The sequence below is a fragment of the Jaculus jaculus genome, chromosome 1 (assembly GCF_020740685.1).
Source record: "Jaculus jaculus isolate mJacJac1 chromosome 1, mJacJac1.mat.Y.cur, whole genome shotgun sequence".
NCBI classification, from domain to species: Eukaryota; Metazoa; Chordata; class Mammalia; order Rodentia; family Dipodidae; genus Jaculus; species Jaculus jaculus.
In genome coordinates, this window is record NC_059102.1 from 227,829,925 (window position 1) to 227,847,797 (window position 17,873).

The following is a 17,873-nucleotide window of genomic DNA, read 5'->3' on the forward strand; positions in this document are numbered from 1 at the left end:
AATGTGGCTATGGTAAGGAAGGAACTTGTCTTTGAGAAGAGAAACAGAATCTGGTGCTCTGACCAGGGGTCAGAGAAAGTGCCACCCACAGGTAGACTCCTCGGTCCCCTGCTGGACCGTTCAAGGCGGGAAGAGGAAATGAGGGCCCACGGAATAGAAAGAGTGCTGGGCTGCACTGCTGTGACAGACTCGGTCCTAAGAAAGGGAGTGCTGCATAGGTTAGTGCCCCATAGACTCCTCAGTGGTACAGAGGATAGCCATGAGCTGTCTGTCCCTTGTAGGTGGGACTGAGTTGGCCTTTCCTCCTCACAGAATGTATAGAGTTCTCATCTGTCCTCTGCACAACCATCAGACTAGGTCAAGACCCCCAGGAAAAGTGCTCAGCAAGTGGTGGCCTCTGCTCACCCCTGTCTTAGATGTGGGGCAAAGCTTAAAGCAGACAGCATTTTCCCCTACTGGGCTCAAGAGAGAATCTGGTGTTTGAGCCCAGAACTTGCCCTCCCATACCCACGATAGTTTGGGCCAGTATGAGGCCTCTGCAGCTCCCAAGGGTACAGCAAAGGCTGCTGTTACTAGTTGCCACACTTCAGCAGCTGCTGTGAGCTTTGGACAGGACCTACCTGAGTAGTTCTCCGGTCTCTGGAAAGGCCACTGCTGCGTTGTGTGCTATAATCGAGCTAAGAGGTGGGTCAGCCCCTTCCATAGTAGTCTTTTTTAGTTTTTTTCAAGGTAGGGTCTCACTCTAGCCCAGGCTGACCTGGAATTCACTATGGAGTCTCAGGGTGGCCTTGAACTCACGGCGATCCTCCTACCTCTGCCTCCCGAGTGCCTGGATTAAAGGCACCACCACGCCCGGCTGGCATAGTCATCTTTTAAAAATATTATTTATTTATTTGAGAGAGGCAGGTAGAGATTGGGCATGCCAGGGTCCCCAGCCACTGCAGACAAATTCCATATGCATGCGCTACCTTGTGCATCTGGCTTACGTGGGTCCTGGGGAATTGAGCCTAGGTCCTTTGGCTTTGCAGACAAATGCCTTAACCACTAAGTCGTTTCTCCAGCCCCCATAGCAGTCTTGAATGCAGAGTAGTGTTTACACAAACCTGTCAGCCACACTTTTCTGGAGTGGATTACCAGGAGCACAGGCTGCCTCTTTGGGATTGACACTTGCTTCTGTTTCCTATCGGGTTTTAGCACTCTCTCTTCAAGTGTAGCAGTGCAGCTTCCTCAGTGCGCCTGACAACCAGGTGGAGTCTGGGAGCTTTGCTGAGCAGCCCAGGGAACCCGCTAAGCATATTCAGGTCATACACTTTGCTGTCTGAGCATGCTCCCAAGCCTTGCTGACCGAGGCCTCTCTCTTTCAGAGGACTACCCCAATGGCACCTGGCTTGGCGACGAGAACAACCCTGAGATGCGGGTGCGCTGCGCCATCATCCCCTCCGATATGTTGCACATCAGCACCAACTGCCGCACAGCTGAGAAGATGGCACTGACGCTGCTGGACTACCTGTTTCACCGTGAGGTGCAGGCCGTGTCCAACCTTTCAGGCCAAGGCAAGCACGGAAAGAAGCAGCTTGACCCGCTGACCATCTACGGCATCCGGTGTAAGTGCATGCCCAGCTCCTGCCTAGCTGAGGTGGGGAGGGGCCGAGGATGGTGCTGGGTGCAGCATGGTCACAGAGGCGGTCTTGTCATTGCTTTGGCTGGTGCCCTATGATCACAGGTGACACTTGGAAATGTGTTTCTCTGGGAGCTTGCACATCCCAGTGGTGCTTGTCCCTGGGCTGTTCTTGTCATCCGGTGGCCATGATACTTCTAAGGTGCCCAGTGGCATTAGTGGGGTGCCACCTGCTCCCTCCCTTTTTGGCCTTGGCACTGTGTTCTGTTGATTTGGCTGGCTAGAGGCTGGGAGAATTCTAGGACTGATTTTGGTATCCAGTGTGGTCTTAATGTTCCCCTCCTCTTCACAAAGTGCCACTTGCTCAAGCTGGTTATGGCTGAGTCATCCTACTGATGGCACTTGGAATGCAGGAAGCTCGGGCTCCTCTGGTCGGTACCCTGGCCTGATCCCTCCCGGGCCATTCCTTTCTGAGCCACCTGCTTCCAGGAAGCCTGCAGCGTGGTTTCTGATAGGCATAACATAAAGCAAATGGGCACAGATGCCATGTCAGAGCCCAGGTCTGAGAGTGCTAAGGTGACCACGGATTCCCTGTCTCAGTGAGCACAAAGAGCCAATATGGATACAGACTTGGAGTCTCAGAGACAACCTCTGTGCCAGCAGAGATGCCCTGTCCTCCAGGCCAGCATGTGCCCTGAAGCCCTTTCTGTGAGGCCGGATGAGCAACATGAAGGCTGACGTTCTCAGTAGCTTTTACAAAGGTAGGGTTCCTGTGCATGTGGTCACTTGTGGTGGCCTCTGACTAAGACCGAGAACATCAGACTGACCTCAGAGTTTCCTAGATTTTTTTTTTTTTTTTTTTTAATTTTTTGAGGTAAGGTCTTGCTCTAGCCCAGGCTGACCTGGAATTCACTATGTAGTGTCAGGCTGGCCTTGAACTCACAGAGATCCTCGTATTAAAAGTTTTTGAGGAGCAGAGCCCAGGTACCTCAGATACCTGAGTGTGACAAGGTGGCTGGTTACCTCAATGCTCTTGTCCCTTACTCAGCTCCAGGGGCCACCTGCTACAGGCCCTGAGAGTCATTTCGACTAACTTCCTTGGAAGCCACCTGTGTGACAAGCTGACCTGGGTTTTTCAGTGGTGATGAAGCAAGTCCCAGCTGAGCAGAGTGCTTCAGGCTGGCTCGGAGCAGGGCCCTGCAAGCCTTTTCTTGAGGACCACAGTCTCTCTTGCTCACTGCCCCCTCCAGCAGCCATACACTAAGTGTATGTAGATAGGTGTGGCTGCCACCAGGAAAAAGTCATCTTTAGAGGTGGCTGGCTTGCCACACTCTGCTGTTGTGTGTCTGTGAGTTACTGGGTGAGCAAGGCTGTTCCTCCCAGGGCAGCTGGCACCATCAGCTCTATGCAAGTCACCTGAAGACATGTAGCGTTACTTGCTAACAGGCAGCTACATGATGGCATATAACGGTGGAGACTCTAGGATGGGCTACTGATGGGGTAGGGAGAAGATGAGGAAACAACTCCCATTGATAAAGTATGCACCCAGGTGTCTCTCAGTGTCTCTAACCTAACAGTGTTACAAAGCTAGCTGACCCAGGCTTTGCAGGCTGAGGAGGCAGCCTGGACAGAGAGTGGAAGAAAGTGGTGGCTCATGAGCCAGGCCCCTTAGTGGCCTGGTTCCAGTGTATACTGTTCCCTGCATATGGCCACATTGTTCCTCCAGCCTCTGCTGCTGCCTGCAGCGGCCATCTCCTCCCTGGGTGTTCGTGCCTTTGTCTCTCTCTTCTCCTTATAAGGACACCAGTCACACTGGACCAGAGCCCACTAGTGTGGCCTCATTCTCCCTTAATTAATCACATCTGCAAAGACCCTGCTTCCCAGTGAGGTCATGTTCGGAGGTCCTGGGAAGAACATGAATTTTGGGGGACACTGTTAACCCAGCACACAGGGATGTGAGATCTTTGGAATTTGAATAATCAGATACTATCTCTCACCCAAGTCCTCCATGGTGAAACGGGATGGCTGTGCACACGTACTTTGGACATAGGCCATACACAGATGGACGCAGCATTGGTCTGCAATGGCTCCGCATGGCTCTTCAGGGCAGCGAAGAACATCAGTTTTACTAGTGAGCTGGGGAAGGGTTTGGTCAGTTTGGACTAGTGGCTGAAAAGGAGCCTGTGAGACATGGAGACCGGTGGCAGGGTCCCTTTCAGCAGGGACTGGGACGCTTTTCAGGCGCTGGTGCTAAAAACTGACAGTACTAGAGTGGTTGTGGGGTGGGGGTGAGTTCCGGAGAGCACTGAGTTGTGGTGACTTGGGGAAGGTGGGTGGTGGGGCTTTTTGATAGGAGACTTGGCACCTATGAGGGCCTGCTCAGAGTGCCTCCTAGCTAGGAGTCTAGAGGGATGGGATCCTGTTGTTTTTCTGGGCAGCTGCTATCATGTCAGGCCTATAATTTCAAAAACTAAGTTGTTGGCACTCAGTTCCTTGCATTACTTTCTCCTTGGCCTTGTGATTACATTAGCAGCGATAGTGTCTTCATTCCTCTGTGACTGATAAACCAAGTGTGCCACCCACTGAGGAGTGAGATTACAAGCTGTTTGTTTCCTTTCATCTGTTCCCTTTCCCACAGCTTCTCGCCGGGCCCTGTGCTAGGCTCATTAAGTGGAAGCTGAGAGTCTGCATCTGTGACTAACCTTACATCAGCAGTGGTGTTCTGCAGGGTGGAAAGGCCGACAGCACTGCTGGGAGATCCTTCTGATGCTGCCTCAAAGAGTGTGCGCAGGCTGGGCAGCCTCCTACTGTCTGGAGGGCGGGCGCTGCGGCGTTAAAGGCTTGCCCTCAGAAACTTGGTCTTCTGGTGATGTGACCCATGGCCCAGCAGCTTATGGCTTTTGGGGGAGCACTTCTTTTTTAAAAAATATTTTTATTTATTTATTTGAGTGAGAGATACAGAAATAGGCAAGGAAAGAGAGAGAGAGAGAGAGAGAGACTGAGAATGGGTGCACCAGGGCCTGTATTCACTGCAAACTAGCTCCTGATGCATGCACCTCCTTATGCGTCTGGCTTACATGGGTCCTGGGGAGTTGAACCTGGGTCCTTTGGCTTTGCAGGCAAGCGCCTTACCCACTAAGTCATCCTTCCAGCCCCTGGGGGCACTTCTTTTCTCGCACCTACTGTACATCCTGCTGACACAGCCTTATGTATGTCTTTTCTTGTTTGGTCATCCTGAGGCTGTCTCTCCTGGGGTCCTTGGCTGTGATGAAGGAGAGCACTTGGGAGGGCCTGGAAAGCCAGAGATATAAGGTTCATTCTTACTCCATACTGTATGCAAATTGCTTCTCTTTTCTTTGGCTATTATCTCAAAATTGACACAAGGGTAATAACATTCTTACTTTATGAGGTTTGAAAATGTGTATCAAATAAGTTAGTTGGGTAGTGGTGGGTATGTGGTGACCTTCTCTGTCAGGGCCTTTTTGTCATTGAAGTTGGCATCAGCCTGGACTTAGTACAGTTTTCTTCTACAACTGAGGCCGTAAATAGCACACAGTGATTGCTCAGTAGAGACTTACAGAGTAATAGCTCTGTGGCTAGTTGAGGTGACCCAGAGTTTCCACGTTTACAGATCTTCACTCATTTCTGAGAGTGAAAGGAAATTCTTCCCAGGTCACAGTCATTGTCTTTAGAGTCACATGTATTCTAAGCATGTGCTTGTCGACAAAGTCAAGAATAACTGATATTTAATATGGCATTTTAAAAAATAAACACTTCCTTTGTTTTGATTATTTCTAGTATTTTGGTCCCAGGGGTTGGTCAGTAATTTAGCTCTCAGTAGCTGGTCCAAACTCAGTGGTCTTAGTAGTCAAAACAGGAAGTTTTCTAGCCAAGGCTTTTGATGATTACTCCCCCCCCCCCCCCACAAGGTAGGGTTTCACTGAAGCCCAGGCCTGAAATTCACTTTGTAGTCTCAGGGTGGCCTTGAACTCACGGTGATCCTCCTACCTCTGCCTCCTGAGTACTGGGGCTAAAGGTGTGCACCACCATGCCTGGCCAGTTTCCTCATTCTTAAGTGAGGGTGTCTCTGGATGCTGGTCAGTAATTCTCTGAGGGTACAGTATACACATAAGTGATTGGCACATTCGGGTACCAGTAAGTTCTCTACCTTGCACAAGGCACACAACTGCTCCATCTCTGGTCAGCAGAACAGTGTCGACAGAGACTTCAGAGGCACAGATGCTGCCGGGCACCAGCAGTCCTACTCGCAAGGACAGTGGGAGAATGCAGGAGGGAGCACCAGATCAGGACCACTGCAGACAGTCTTCAGATGACTGACTGATACTGGTCTGCAGCTTTTGCTGTGTGCCGGGGTGCTCTGGTTCCTGACACGCATGGAAGAATACAACCAAGTTCCCTGAGCCTGTGCGAGTGTGTGCAAGCCCTGCATGTTTATGGGCAAGTGCGTGTGCCAGGCCAGGCAGAGCGGCGTATGGGAGGGAGGACTGGAGGCATTGTTGGGCCAGGCCAGGGCCCGATGATAAGGGACAGCACTTCTAAAAGCCATAGCTGAGTATGTTGTTGGAGTCTCTGTGAGATTGTCTAGATAAAGTGACAGCCACGGGGTCACCTAGTGCTTTCTGATAGTTTAGGGTGAAGAGAAGAGTTGGAGGGTGGAGGTCTGGAACTTGTGAGAACCACAGACAATTCAGTGTGGAGATGAGGCTGTGATAACTATTTGCATTTGATCTTGGAGAATCACTTTTCAACTGATGGGTCCCTTCCCTGCTGGAGCTCGCTTTTCTAGATTGCTTCCCAGAGAATCTTTCGGTCTTCCAGGAGCAGGTATAGCTGGAGTGCTCAGCAGAGCCCAGCTTCTGCATCACAGTCTACCAGACAGGGGCACCTGAGTCAAAGCCTGTGTTTCACAGCTCTCCTTGGGAATGTGTTTTTTAGGTCACCTTTTCTATAAATTTGGAATCACGGAATCTGACTGGTATCGGATCAAACAGAGCATTGACTCCAAGTGCCGAACAGCATGGCGGCGGAAGCAGCGGGGCCAGAGCTTGGCAGTCAAGAGCTTCTCGCGGAGAACACCATCCTCGTCTTCATATAGTGCCTCAGGTAGGCTCAGGGGCGGGGGGGCTGCCCTGAAGCCTGTGCTCTGGCAGTTCACCATCCCTGTCCCACTCAGCTCATGCTGCTGGGCCTCCTGAGAGGGTCATAGGCAGTGGCAGGATGTCAGGGCCACTCATTCTGTCTTTCTTACAGGTTCTGCCAGAGGGTTTGCACAGACTTCCTCCCTCTGTCTGGTCACTTACCTCTTGAGGGCCTTGCTGACTTAGTAATAACTAAACAACACAATACTTTACCTGCACAACAGCACCTAAAGGATTATGTTGAAGCCATGGGCTTAGGCTTGTCTCAAGATCACAGAGGCAAGTTCCCTGAGTCTTACCCCACAGGCCTTGCCTGGAGGCACTGTCTTCCCTGGAAAAAGTCTTACTAGGAGTGATGTGACTTTCTATAGCTTTTTGTCCACTATGTCCCACACATTTGACCACATATTTAAATTAAAATGGCTTGTCCCTACCTCTTGTGCTAAAGGCTAGAACTTAAGGTCTTGAACATTAGCAAACACTCTACCACTGAGCTACATTCTTACCTTTAAAACAACATTTTGAACTCCTTTGAGTAGCTCTCTTGGCAGTAGCTCCTGAGTTTGAACCCTGCTTGGAGGTCAGCTCAGGAACCAGGGCAGCAGTGGGAACTCCAGACCCACCTCTCATGGGCTGTGGTAGGGACACTGTATTTTAGAAGCTACAAGCCAGTCACCTGGGGCTCCCCCGAGCATCCTTGAGGAAGCAGTCTCCCTCCCTTTGTTTTGATAGTTATCAGATACTTAGCCCTAGCTGCTGCCAAGGCTCCTGAGGGTGAGGTGACAGCTGTGTGGGCCACACACGTCGTTCTTCCAGGACAGGACTTTTGTGAGTGGCATGCTAAGAAGCTCCAAGCGAGGAGTCCAGAAGGGGAGTTCTGTTCTGGGCACTTGGAAGGAGTGGGCTGGGGCATGGCTAGAACATATTTGGTACAATGTATACAACTCAGGAGGATGAGGCTGATGAAAGGTAGCTCCAGAGTGGCTGAGGAGGGTGGAGTTAAAGGTAGAAGTTTCCAGTGTTGTGCCAAGACCCCTAACCAGGAGCCAAGTCCCCTGGTCACCCAGGAGTCACCCAGAGAACCGCCACAGAAGCCAAGACACTCGAATGTAAAAGCAGCGCGTTTCTTTATTGCAAGCCTAGGCCTGGGCTACGTCCCTACAGTCCGGCACAGTGGTACTGAGGGAGAGAGCCCTTTCTTTTGGGGGAAGGGGTTCATATAGGAATTCGAACAAAGAAGTAGGGGATAGATACATGATTGGTTGATTTAAACAGTTCTGATTGGCTTGGAGTTTCAGCGGGTAAAGCTGGGGGCAGGAGCTAGGGGCACTGCAGGCAGATGAAGTGATCTCCATTGTCCTTGAAGTGGAGATTCCTCAGTTTCTTATCTAAGCAGGTGGTCGGAGCCCCCCCCCCCCCCCCACAGTGGAGTGTTTCTGCAATGTCCTTGAAGTGGAGATTCCTCAGAAACTTTAGGGGGAAAGGCAGCCATTAAGCAAGCAAAGTTTACAGAAGCAAAAGGTCAGCACATTGGCCGGCTAGTTCTCTATCTAAGTCAGGCCTGGGCCTTTTTTTTTTTTTTTTTTTTTAACTTAAAATGGTTATATTTGGTCTCTCACCAGAACACCATGGGAGCATGATTTTCTTCCTGTGGACTTAGGCGTTTGTTAGGTTGCAGTAAGAACCGTTTTTGAGCTAGGAGCTCAAGTTTCAGGCATGGCTAATAAACCAGACAAGAGCTGCTTCCCACAGAGGGCCCAAAAACTGACCTTGCCACTGGGCCATCTACTGAGTTTCAAGAAACAAAACACCATCTTATGAAAGTGCACAACTTTGTAAACTTCTGCTCATGTATTTGTTGTCTGTTTCAATAGACCACATTCTTGGCCAAGATATGATAGAGCAGAGTGGGTGGTTAAGGAACTTCTGGTTTCTTTGTCATTGTTCTTTCTGCTTGTTCTATTGCCCTGACAGCGCTATTCTGTCATTCAAATATGGTGACAGTAAAATATAGTTAAGTCAGAATTTTAACTTGTAATTGGTAGTGATTCCTGGTGGAATTGTCTTTTTGCCTTTGAATTATCTACAGACTGAAAAGCAACCTCCACATAAATACTGTAAACGAGATTCTGGTCTAAGGCTAGTCTATCCATTTGTCTGCCTATCTCTCTTTCTCTCTCTCTGTCTGTCTGTCTATCTATCCATCTATCTGCATTCATTCATTAGGTGGTACCAACTAGGGATGGGACCCAGGGCTTTGCCCATGCTAGACAGTTGGTACTCAACCACTGAGCTACATACCCAGCCTTTATTTATTTAGATAGGATCTTGCAGTGTAGCTTAGGTTCACTTCTAGCTTGTGATCCTCCTGCTTCGGCCTCCTCAGTGCTGTTACAGGGGTACACCACCATGCCTAGTTAGGCTAGTCTATTTAAAGATAAATTTGTTTCTGAGAAATTGAATACAAACTACAAAATCACTAGTGGTGTGGAAGTTTTTACCAACTGGCCTACTAGAGCACCTGCAGAGGAGTCTCAGTTTGCCAGCACCGTGTAAGCTTTCATACGTGCTGGAGCGTAAGAAGGCTGAATCTTATGGTTCATAGTGCACTGCAAGTCGCAGTGAGTTTGACACTGGGTGGCATGTGTGCCATGGCCAATAGAGTGGCAGAGGGAGAGCTGCCTGCACATCTGAGTGTGCAAATGCACACATTTTACTAGTGTCCCAATACTTTTAAAACTGCATTCAGCTGGTCGTGGTGGCACACACCTTCAATCTTCATACTTGGGAGGCAGAGGTTGGAGGATTGCTGTGAGTTCAAAGCCACCCTGAGACTATATAGTGAATTCCAGGTCAGCCTGGGCTAAAGCGAGATCCTACCTTTAAAAGCCAAAACCAAAAAAGAAAAAAAAAAGACTGCATCCAGGTGAATTTCATGATTATCTAGTGCCTGCTATAAAAATACATGAAAAAGGGGCTGGAGAGATGGCTTAGCTGTTAAGGCGCTTTCCTCCAAAGCCAAAGGTCCTAGGTTTGATTCACCAGTATCCATGTAAGCCAGATGCACAAGGGGGCACATGCGTCTAGAGTTCGTTTGCAGCAGCCAAAGCCCTGGTATGCCCATTCTGTCTCTCTTTCTCTCTACTTGCCTATTTCTCTCTCTCTTTCAAATAAAAATAAAAATAAAAATAAAAAAAAAATACATGAATTGCTGGGCATGGTGGCGCACACCTCTCATCCCAGTACTTGGGAGGCAGAAGTAAGAGGATCGCTATGAGTTTGAGACCACCCTGAGACTACATAGTGAATTCCAGGTCAGCCTGAGCTACAGTGAGACCCTACCTCGGGGAGGGGGGAGGGGGATGGAAAGTTTGTCTTTAATAATCAACTTTGTATCTTTCATATAATACATGCCTAATTGGTTTGTACTGACTAATCATAATTATCTGCAACAAAAATATGCATAAACATTGAAAATTTAAAATTCTAAGCTCTTTAATGTGTTATTTCAGGAAAATTTTTCTTAAGATATTAGATCAGTTAGAGGATGGGATGTAGCTTTGTGCATTTACCTAACATGCTTGAGGACTTAGGTTCCATCCTAAGCTCCTGCATAGGACTTATTAGGGGAAAAAGTCTAGTTTATATCATAATTAAACAACATACAGGTATAAAAACAAGTTTATCTAATTTTGATTAAACTAGGACGTAAACTTTGTTAGATATATTTGGTTAAATTGTCTTTGGAGAACTATTAGGTATTGTTGGTCTAATGCAGAGTTCAGTTCCAGTGTATTCCTATTGTTTGTTTCTGTGGGTGGATCCTCATGCCTTGCAGCCATTTGACTAGGTTGATGTGAGAAGGGCTTTGTTAAAATGGCATCATCAAGTCTCTGTCAGAGATCTCAGTTAGGGGCTGGAGAAATGGCTTAGTGGCTAAGGCGCTTGCCTGTGAAGCCTAAGGACTCATGTTCAACTCTCCAGGTCCCATATAAGCCAGACACACAGTGATGCAAGTATGCAAGGTCACACATGTGCACAAGGGGACACGCATGTCTGGAGTTCGATTGCAGTGACTGGAGACTCTGGCATGCCAATTCTCTCTCTTTCTCTCATAAAGAAAAGGCAGTCTTAGGCTTGCCTCAAAAAAGAAAAGAAATCTCAGTTAGCTGAGACTTGTTCTTAACAATCCTGCAGAGAAGTGGAGACAGGCTGATTCATATTTAGGAATGAGGCACCTTTCCTCTTCTTGGGAATGAGGGGGAGAGACAGGAAGGACCTTATCCATGCCTGAGACTCTTAACACTTGCTTCTATACTCCACAGAGACCATGATGGGCACCCCACCACCGGCCAGTGAACTCCAGCAGCAGCAGCCACAGGCCCTGCACTACGCACTGGCAAATGCACAGCAGGTGCAGATCCACCAGATTGGAGAGGACGGACAGGTGCAAGTAGTACGTCCTTCTCATTTATATCTGCGGAGACAGCTGTGGGGCGGTGGGTGGGTGGTTGCCCTCGGGAGAGCACATTGGTGGTGGGGGTAAGGTGAATGTGCTTCCTAGGAGAAATACCGTGGCAGCCTGTGGTCACTGCTGAGGGATCTAGTAATGGGAGGGCACTCTGAGGTGTGCATTTGTCCCTGTCATTTATTCCCTGGTCCTGCGAGAATGTTGATGTCAACCACATGTGTACAGCTCATTTAAAGGTCCTTGCTTCTGCCAGTATCCCTAAAAGCATCACAAATACTTCTCAGTTAATAAACACAGGTGCTTTTTTTTTTTTTTAAACTGGGGGGAAAAAAGTCATTTCCTTGTGGGAGAAGTAGAAAAGGCTAGCAGCCCTAAGTTTCTGCATAGCTTTTTCCTGACACGTGCTAGGCTTACACAGACAGTACTCAGCCACAAGGCCTGCCTCAGCTGGTCAGTACAAGGGCCAAGCTAAAGGTCCTATGCATGATCATGGGCTCCTATGGCAGATAGTAGAAGGTGGCAGAAAGGAAGACTTCTCCAGAATCCATGCTGGAGAATAAGGAGTTTTAAGGATGCAACTGGGATTGTATTGACACTCTCACCCACCTAGCCTGTGGGATCTTTTAAAGACAATACCTCTGCAAAGGCCATACCCCAGGCTGTCCCTGAAGCTGGGCCTGCTCTGTGAGAACAAAACAGTATTCCCTGGGTGGCCCTGGCCAGTGGTGCTTCATTTGGCCCCCTTCCAGAAAACACGGGACAGACTACTGTGTGGTGTTTTTCTTCTTCCAAATAAGATGAGCTGGTTATAAATTGTAAGATTGCTGAGTTTGTGTAATTGATATGGGCACACGTGCACATGGGCACCAAGGCAGATTTTTCCATTTATTAGTAGGAAGGTCTTTGAAAGAATTCCAGAATAGATCCTTTGGCATAGGTTTACGTGAACAGGGTAGTGGAAGCAACCAGACATCCTGTGGCAGTTTATTACTAGATAAGTTTCAGCCAGGAAAGGATTTTAGCCAAGTGTCCATCTCATTAGCAAGGGACAGTTTATGGGAACCATTTGTCCATGTCCATGAACGAGAATGTATCTTAGTTGGATCTTTACATTCTTTGGAAGCACATTTATTAGTATTTACATGAATTGTTTAAATAGTCATATGTTTACTTGATCTTAAAATCCTCAGTGTCTCAGTGCTGGAATTAAAGGTGTGTGTCACCACACTTGATCACCATTCTTAATATTCCCTGTGTAGTCATTTTTAAAGATTTGCAAATTGCATAACTTGTGCACTGCACAGTTCATTTCAGGAGGCCATCTAATGAGCTCAGGCTGTTCAGTGTGGTCAGAATCTGTCTTCCCCGAGCTCTGACCACATAGTCAGGGTGAGCTTGGCAGAAAATGCTTTGTTTCCTTTGCTTGTTTTCTTCTGATGCTTCTTGATGTCTTCTCTTGTGCGGATCCCACAGGGCCACCTCCACATCGCCCAGGTGCCTCAAGGGGAGCAAGTGCAGATCACACAGGACAGTGAGGTGAGTCGAGCATTGCCCATGGCATTGCGAGGCCAAACAGTGGTGCGCTCAGTGTGTGGATGGATACAGTTCGAGCAGGGCCTGGGACACCCTTAGGAGCTTTGGGGCCCATATTCTTGCAGAGAGGCGGATGAAAACCAGTTGAGGGGAGCACACAGCTTCCAGGAGCTATGAGGGCAGCTGCAGCTCACTGCCAAGTGGGAAGCTCACAGAACTCCTACTGTATGCTTGCCTGTGTAGGCATAGGACCAGATGTGACTATTGTGGGGATGTGGTAGTAGGAAGCCCTGCCTCCAAGTGTTTAGGGATATACACAGATGTCCAGGAAACATGAGCCTCCAGGAGTAAAGGCCCAGGGCTAGTGCATAGGGTAGCAGTTTTACCTGGATTTCAGAAGCTGCCAGTGGGCACATCATGAAGTGGACAGCACATGTAGGACAAGGGGAACAAGAGGAAGTGGGTGAACGGCATGTGACAGTTAATGGGGAGTGGATGGGTCCAGTGAGCTTACTGGTTTCCAAACTGGTATAATGTTGTGTTCAGCCAAGAGATGAGGGAAGTATGCAGTCAGCCTTACCTTCCCTTGTCATTTACTGTTAATTCCCTTATTAGAATCAGAGTATGTGTAGATCGACATTCCGGACTCAGAACAGCTCTTTTGTGCAACTAGTAGAAGAGAATTTCCACCTGCTGTGACCTGAGCAGGACTGCTCTAGGTACCCCTGAAGGGACAGAGTGTTCCTGCTGAGGATGCAGCACTAGTGTATAGGCTGCCTGCTGTGGCCCTGACAGCAAGGTCACCATGGGCACTGTTCTCTATACCCCCCACCGCTACTAAGGGTCTTGCTGTAGCCCAGGCTGACCTAGAATTCACTATGTAGTCGCAGGCTGGCCTCATATTCACAGTGATCCTCCTACTTCTGCCTCCTGAGTGCTGGGATTAAAGGTGTGTGCCACCATGCCTGGACGAATATACTTTTTGTCAAGCTAAAATTGTTTTAAAGAAAAAAAAAAGGAAGGAAGGAAGAAGGTTTCATTTGCATCAGGGCAGAGGAAATGGGTTCAAGGTTTTCTTTTGTTTTTTAAATACAAGAAAAAAAAGCCCTAAAAATTTAGTGTAAGATACTTTGTTTTGTGAGTGAGTTTTATTGCCTTGTTGGGGAGGGGCTGAATTTTGGCAGGATGAGTGGTTTCTTGGTTATTGCCAAGGAGCACCAGAAGCTCTTGCTCTCTGTGGCATGGAGCTGGTCTCACTCTTTTTATTTTTAATATTTTGTTTATTTATTTATTTGCAAGAAGGGAAGGAGGGAGAATGTGCACACCAGGGTTTCTGGTCAATGCACATGGATTCCAGATGCATGCTTCACTTTGTGCCTCTGGCTTTATATGGATACTGGGGAATCTTACCCAGGTCCTTAGGCTTTGGAGGCAAATGCCTTAAATGCTGAGCCATCTCTTCAGCCCTCTCACTCTTAAAATACACACACACATTTATTTATTTGAGACAGAGAAAGAACTGGTGCACCTGGGTCTCCTGACACTGCAAAGGAACTCCAGATGCATGTACCACTTTGTGCGTCTGGCTTTATGTAGGTACTAGAAAATGGAACCCGAGTTGTTAGGCTTTGCAAGCAAGTGCCTTAACTGCTGAGCCACCTCGCCAGCCCTCGTTCTCACTCTTGATACTCTTTTTCTCTTTCACTGTGCAGGGTAATCTGCAGATTCATCATGTTGGCCAGGATGGGCAGGTAAGTGCTCACCTGCCCCCACCGCACACCCACTCACTATGTCCTGTTGCATGATCACCTGTTTTCCCCAGCATGAGACCTTGTATTGCCATGGTGATGGCAGGTGGGTGGTGGCTCCTGCAGGCGGGAGCTGGGGCATGAAGGACCGGGCTTCTCCCAGGACCACACAGGGGCTCAGCAGTGTGCAAGTGGGGCTTTGGGACTCTCACGTGAATTTTTGCCACAGAGAGGAAATGTCCCCCGATTTATTACTTCCTACATGTTCCCATGAAAGTTGGTGATGCTACATGCCTCACACATAGCTGGTGTAGCACAATAGGTTGGATACTTGCTGTCAACCTCAGATTCCCTTCTGTTTCTCTGAGACACAGAGAACGCTCCTTCACTGAACATACCTGGTAGGAATTCTGTCCCCAGTGAAGTGTCCTAACCTGTGGGTCCTCAGAAGGGAATGCATGGCCTGGAGTAAGGGAAACTGCTGATGGCTATGGAGGCTTGGATTTGGTGGCCTTTTGAAAGCAGTTTCTGTGAAAGGCTTGTCACCGGGACAAGCTTCCTGTTTTACAGAGAGTAGCATAGGGAGTCAGTGGCAAGAACCTTACATGTAGAACTCACGTGTCATTCAGGGAACCATGTTCCTTATTTTCTAAAGCAGTACGCTCTCTCGAAAGACTTGTCTGTCTCCTTCCCTTTGTCACCTATTTTGGGAAAGAGATAGAGCTGAAGAAACCCAGAACTAAAGAGAACTCATAGTCATGTCTGTTGAGCCTGTATGGTTGGTGGCAAGTGGCAGAATTTGGTTTTCATTGCCTTTCTCTTGTATGTTTCTTGCAGTCAGCTGGCATAGCAGAGGCTCGGCTTTGTGCTCAGTAGCCTCTGTCTGTTTCCATAACCAAATGACCTTGTGTATAGTGGTGGAATTTCTCCTAGATGCACCTACATCAGGCGTGAGGCAAACAAAGCCTGTGGCTCTGAATTCCTCTCTTCCTGTGTCTAGCCTGAACAAAGCCCCCTGCCACTTAAATACAACAAGGCATCTACACTGTTAGGGTGCTGCCTGTCATCTGACCACAGTAGCACCTATTGACCCTTGCCCCGTTAACCCTGCAGGAGGATGGGGAGTCCAGTATCTGTCCCCAAATGTGGCAGCCCAGGTCATAACTGCAGGATCCAAGTGAGGAAAGGCCATCAGGCTGGGAAAAGAGGGACTGCCAGTGTCCCCCAAGCAGATACCTCTCATTCTTTCCCTCCTCTTTACTACCTCAGAAGCCTGTCGCTCCTGGTGGCTGTGATTTACCATGACTCTGGCTCTGAGCAGCCTCCCTGCAAAATAAACAAACTACTGTGCCGAGCACTTTTTCTATTACATAATTTACATATCATTTGATTCTTTTCCTTGTGAAACCCATGCTATCTCCCCACCCCCTGCTTCCCATTATCAGTAGTATCTGGGACTTCACATCAAAGACTGTGGCTGGAAGTCAGAGAGGCTTCAGTACCTGGCACCCTCTTTCTTAGAGGAGCTGAATGTGCTCGTATGAGCTCCTTCTTCCTGGAAAATCCATTCAGCTCATCCTTTCTAGTTTTCCACTTGTGGAAATTTCGTTTTCATTTTATCATTTGGCCAGCTCTTGAGTCCGTGAAGTGAGTCTACTCAGGATGGTTTTGTTTTCCAAACTGGGCCAGATAAGTGTGAAACAAAATGATCGTTCAAAAGGCAGAATCACCTACTCACCTTGATGAACTTGATGGGACTGCTGTACTTGGGGACAGTCAGTCCCATTCTCATTCTTCCTCCTGGGCCCATGAGAAGATCGTGGCTAGGGTCTTAGGGGCTTTGCCTCCAGCCTGACTGGTGTCAGAAGGAACCTTTGTCCTGTCGTGAGTGGTGCAGTTCATTTCACGGAAGACTGACAATTCTCATTCCAGGACTGTGGAAGAAAGGCAGTGTGTAGTAGTTTTCATTGATTGGAAAAGGCCTTGAGGGGGCTGGAGAGGTGGCTTAGCAGTTAAGGTGCTTGTCTGTGAAGCCTAAGGACCCAGGTTCAATTCCTTAATACCCACATAAGCCAGATGTACCAGGTGGCACATGAGTTTGGAGTTGGTTTGCAGTGGCTAGAAGCCCTGGTGTGTCAATTCTATCTGCCTCCTTCTCTCTCTCAAATAAATACATATATAAATAAAATATTTCAGCTGGGCATGGTGGTGCACTCCTTTCATCCCAGCACTTGGGAGGCAGAGGTAGGAGGATCACTGTGAGTTTGAGGCTACCCTGAGACTCCACAGTGAATTCCAGATCAGCCTGAGCTAGAGTAAGACCCTACCTCAAATAAACATACAAAAACCAAACAAAGAAAAAGAAAAAAAAGGCCCTGAAGATGTTGGTGTGCCTGATTTTTTGGGGGGGAGGGTGTCTTGCTCTAGCCCAAACTGACCTGGGATGAACTATGTAGTCAGTCTCAGGGTAGCCTAGAACTCCTTCCTACCTCTGCCTCAGGAGTGCTGGGATTAGAGGCATGGGCCACCACACTCAGCTCTGGTTTTTTAACATTCATATTCTACCATCAACTATTCTCTACCCATATGTGGGTGGGAAGCAGGGCCTGGACACCTGCCTGAATTGAAGCCACAGCAAGACATTCACAGGATGGCCCTGCCACCAGAAGCAGACTGAGGTGCAGGCTAATGATGTCAGAGCCACTTGTGCCTGCCACAGGGTCACATGGGGTCAGGTGGGGGTATGGTAGTGTATGTGGCCACTGTGAACAGTGCAGGCAGGAAAGGGCAGGGCAGAGTGAGAGCTTCAGGGGCTGGCCACGTTGCAGGGAGAGGTGTGAGAAAGCATGGGCTGCATGGTGCCTTAGTGTGCTTCTCTGTCTACACTGACCAGTCCTAGAAGGGTCTCCACTTCCTCTTCAGAAGGATGTCCTCTTGCTCTTCTGGCTGTTTTGGTCTCTCCTTTGTGCCGGTTAACCACTTCTCACCTTCTGGGTGTGTACTGTAATAACCTAGTACTCTGCATTGCTGTTTGGAAGAGGGAAAAGGCAGCAAGGGGATTCCCAGGAACAGTGGAATGTAAACTGCAGCTAAGTCTTTTGAAACATTATTTGGGTTGTCTTTGGTTTCTGAAGGCTATGCACGTATTACTTTACCTCCTGAGTGCAGACTCCACAGGGCATAAGTTCTGGCTTCCCTGGGGACAGGTAAGCATTCTGAGTGTAGTCTTAGCTGTGTACAGCTGAGTCCACAGCACCTGCACACGGGTGCTGCCATCTTCCTTCAGGGGGTTTCAATCCAATGCGTGCGTCGTCTTGAGATCATCCTTGTTCTTCACACATCTT

At 48.5% G+C, this 17,873-nt stretch overlaps 1 protein-coding gene across 7 annotated transcripts in view; it reads left to right on the forward strand.

Moving 5' to 3' along the window:
• The window catches only part of LOC101604584 (BTG3 associated nuclear protein), a 107,878-nt gene that overhangs the window by 72,442 nt on the left and 17,563 nt on the right, over positions 1-17,873 (forward strand). For 4 of the 7 annotated variants that reach the window (XM_004666054.2, XM_004666056.2, XM_012950527.2 and 1 more), the window contains 5 exons: positions 1,365-1,604; positions 6,575-6,742; positions 11,103-11,233; positions 12,722-12,784; positions 14,494-14,532. In XM_004666054.2, the coding sequence (XP_004666111.1) occupies positions 1,365-1,604; positions 6,575-6,742; positions 11,103-11,233; positions 12,722-12,784; positions 14,494-14,532 (641 nt within the window). Of the gene's footprint in view, positions 1-1,364; positions 1,605-6,574; positions 6,743-11,102; positions 11,234-12,712; positions 12,785-14,493; positions 14,533-17,873 lie in introns of all 7 variants that reach the window. The other 3 variants (XM_045141633.1, XM_045141635.1, XM_045141634.1) reach the window with 1 other exon arrangement.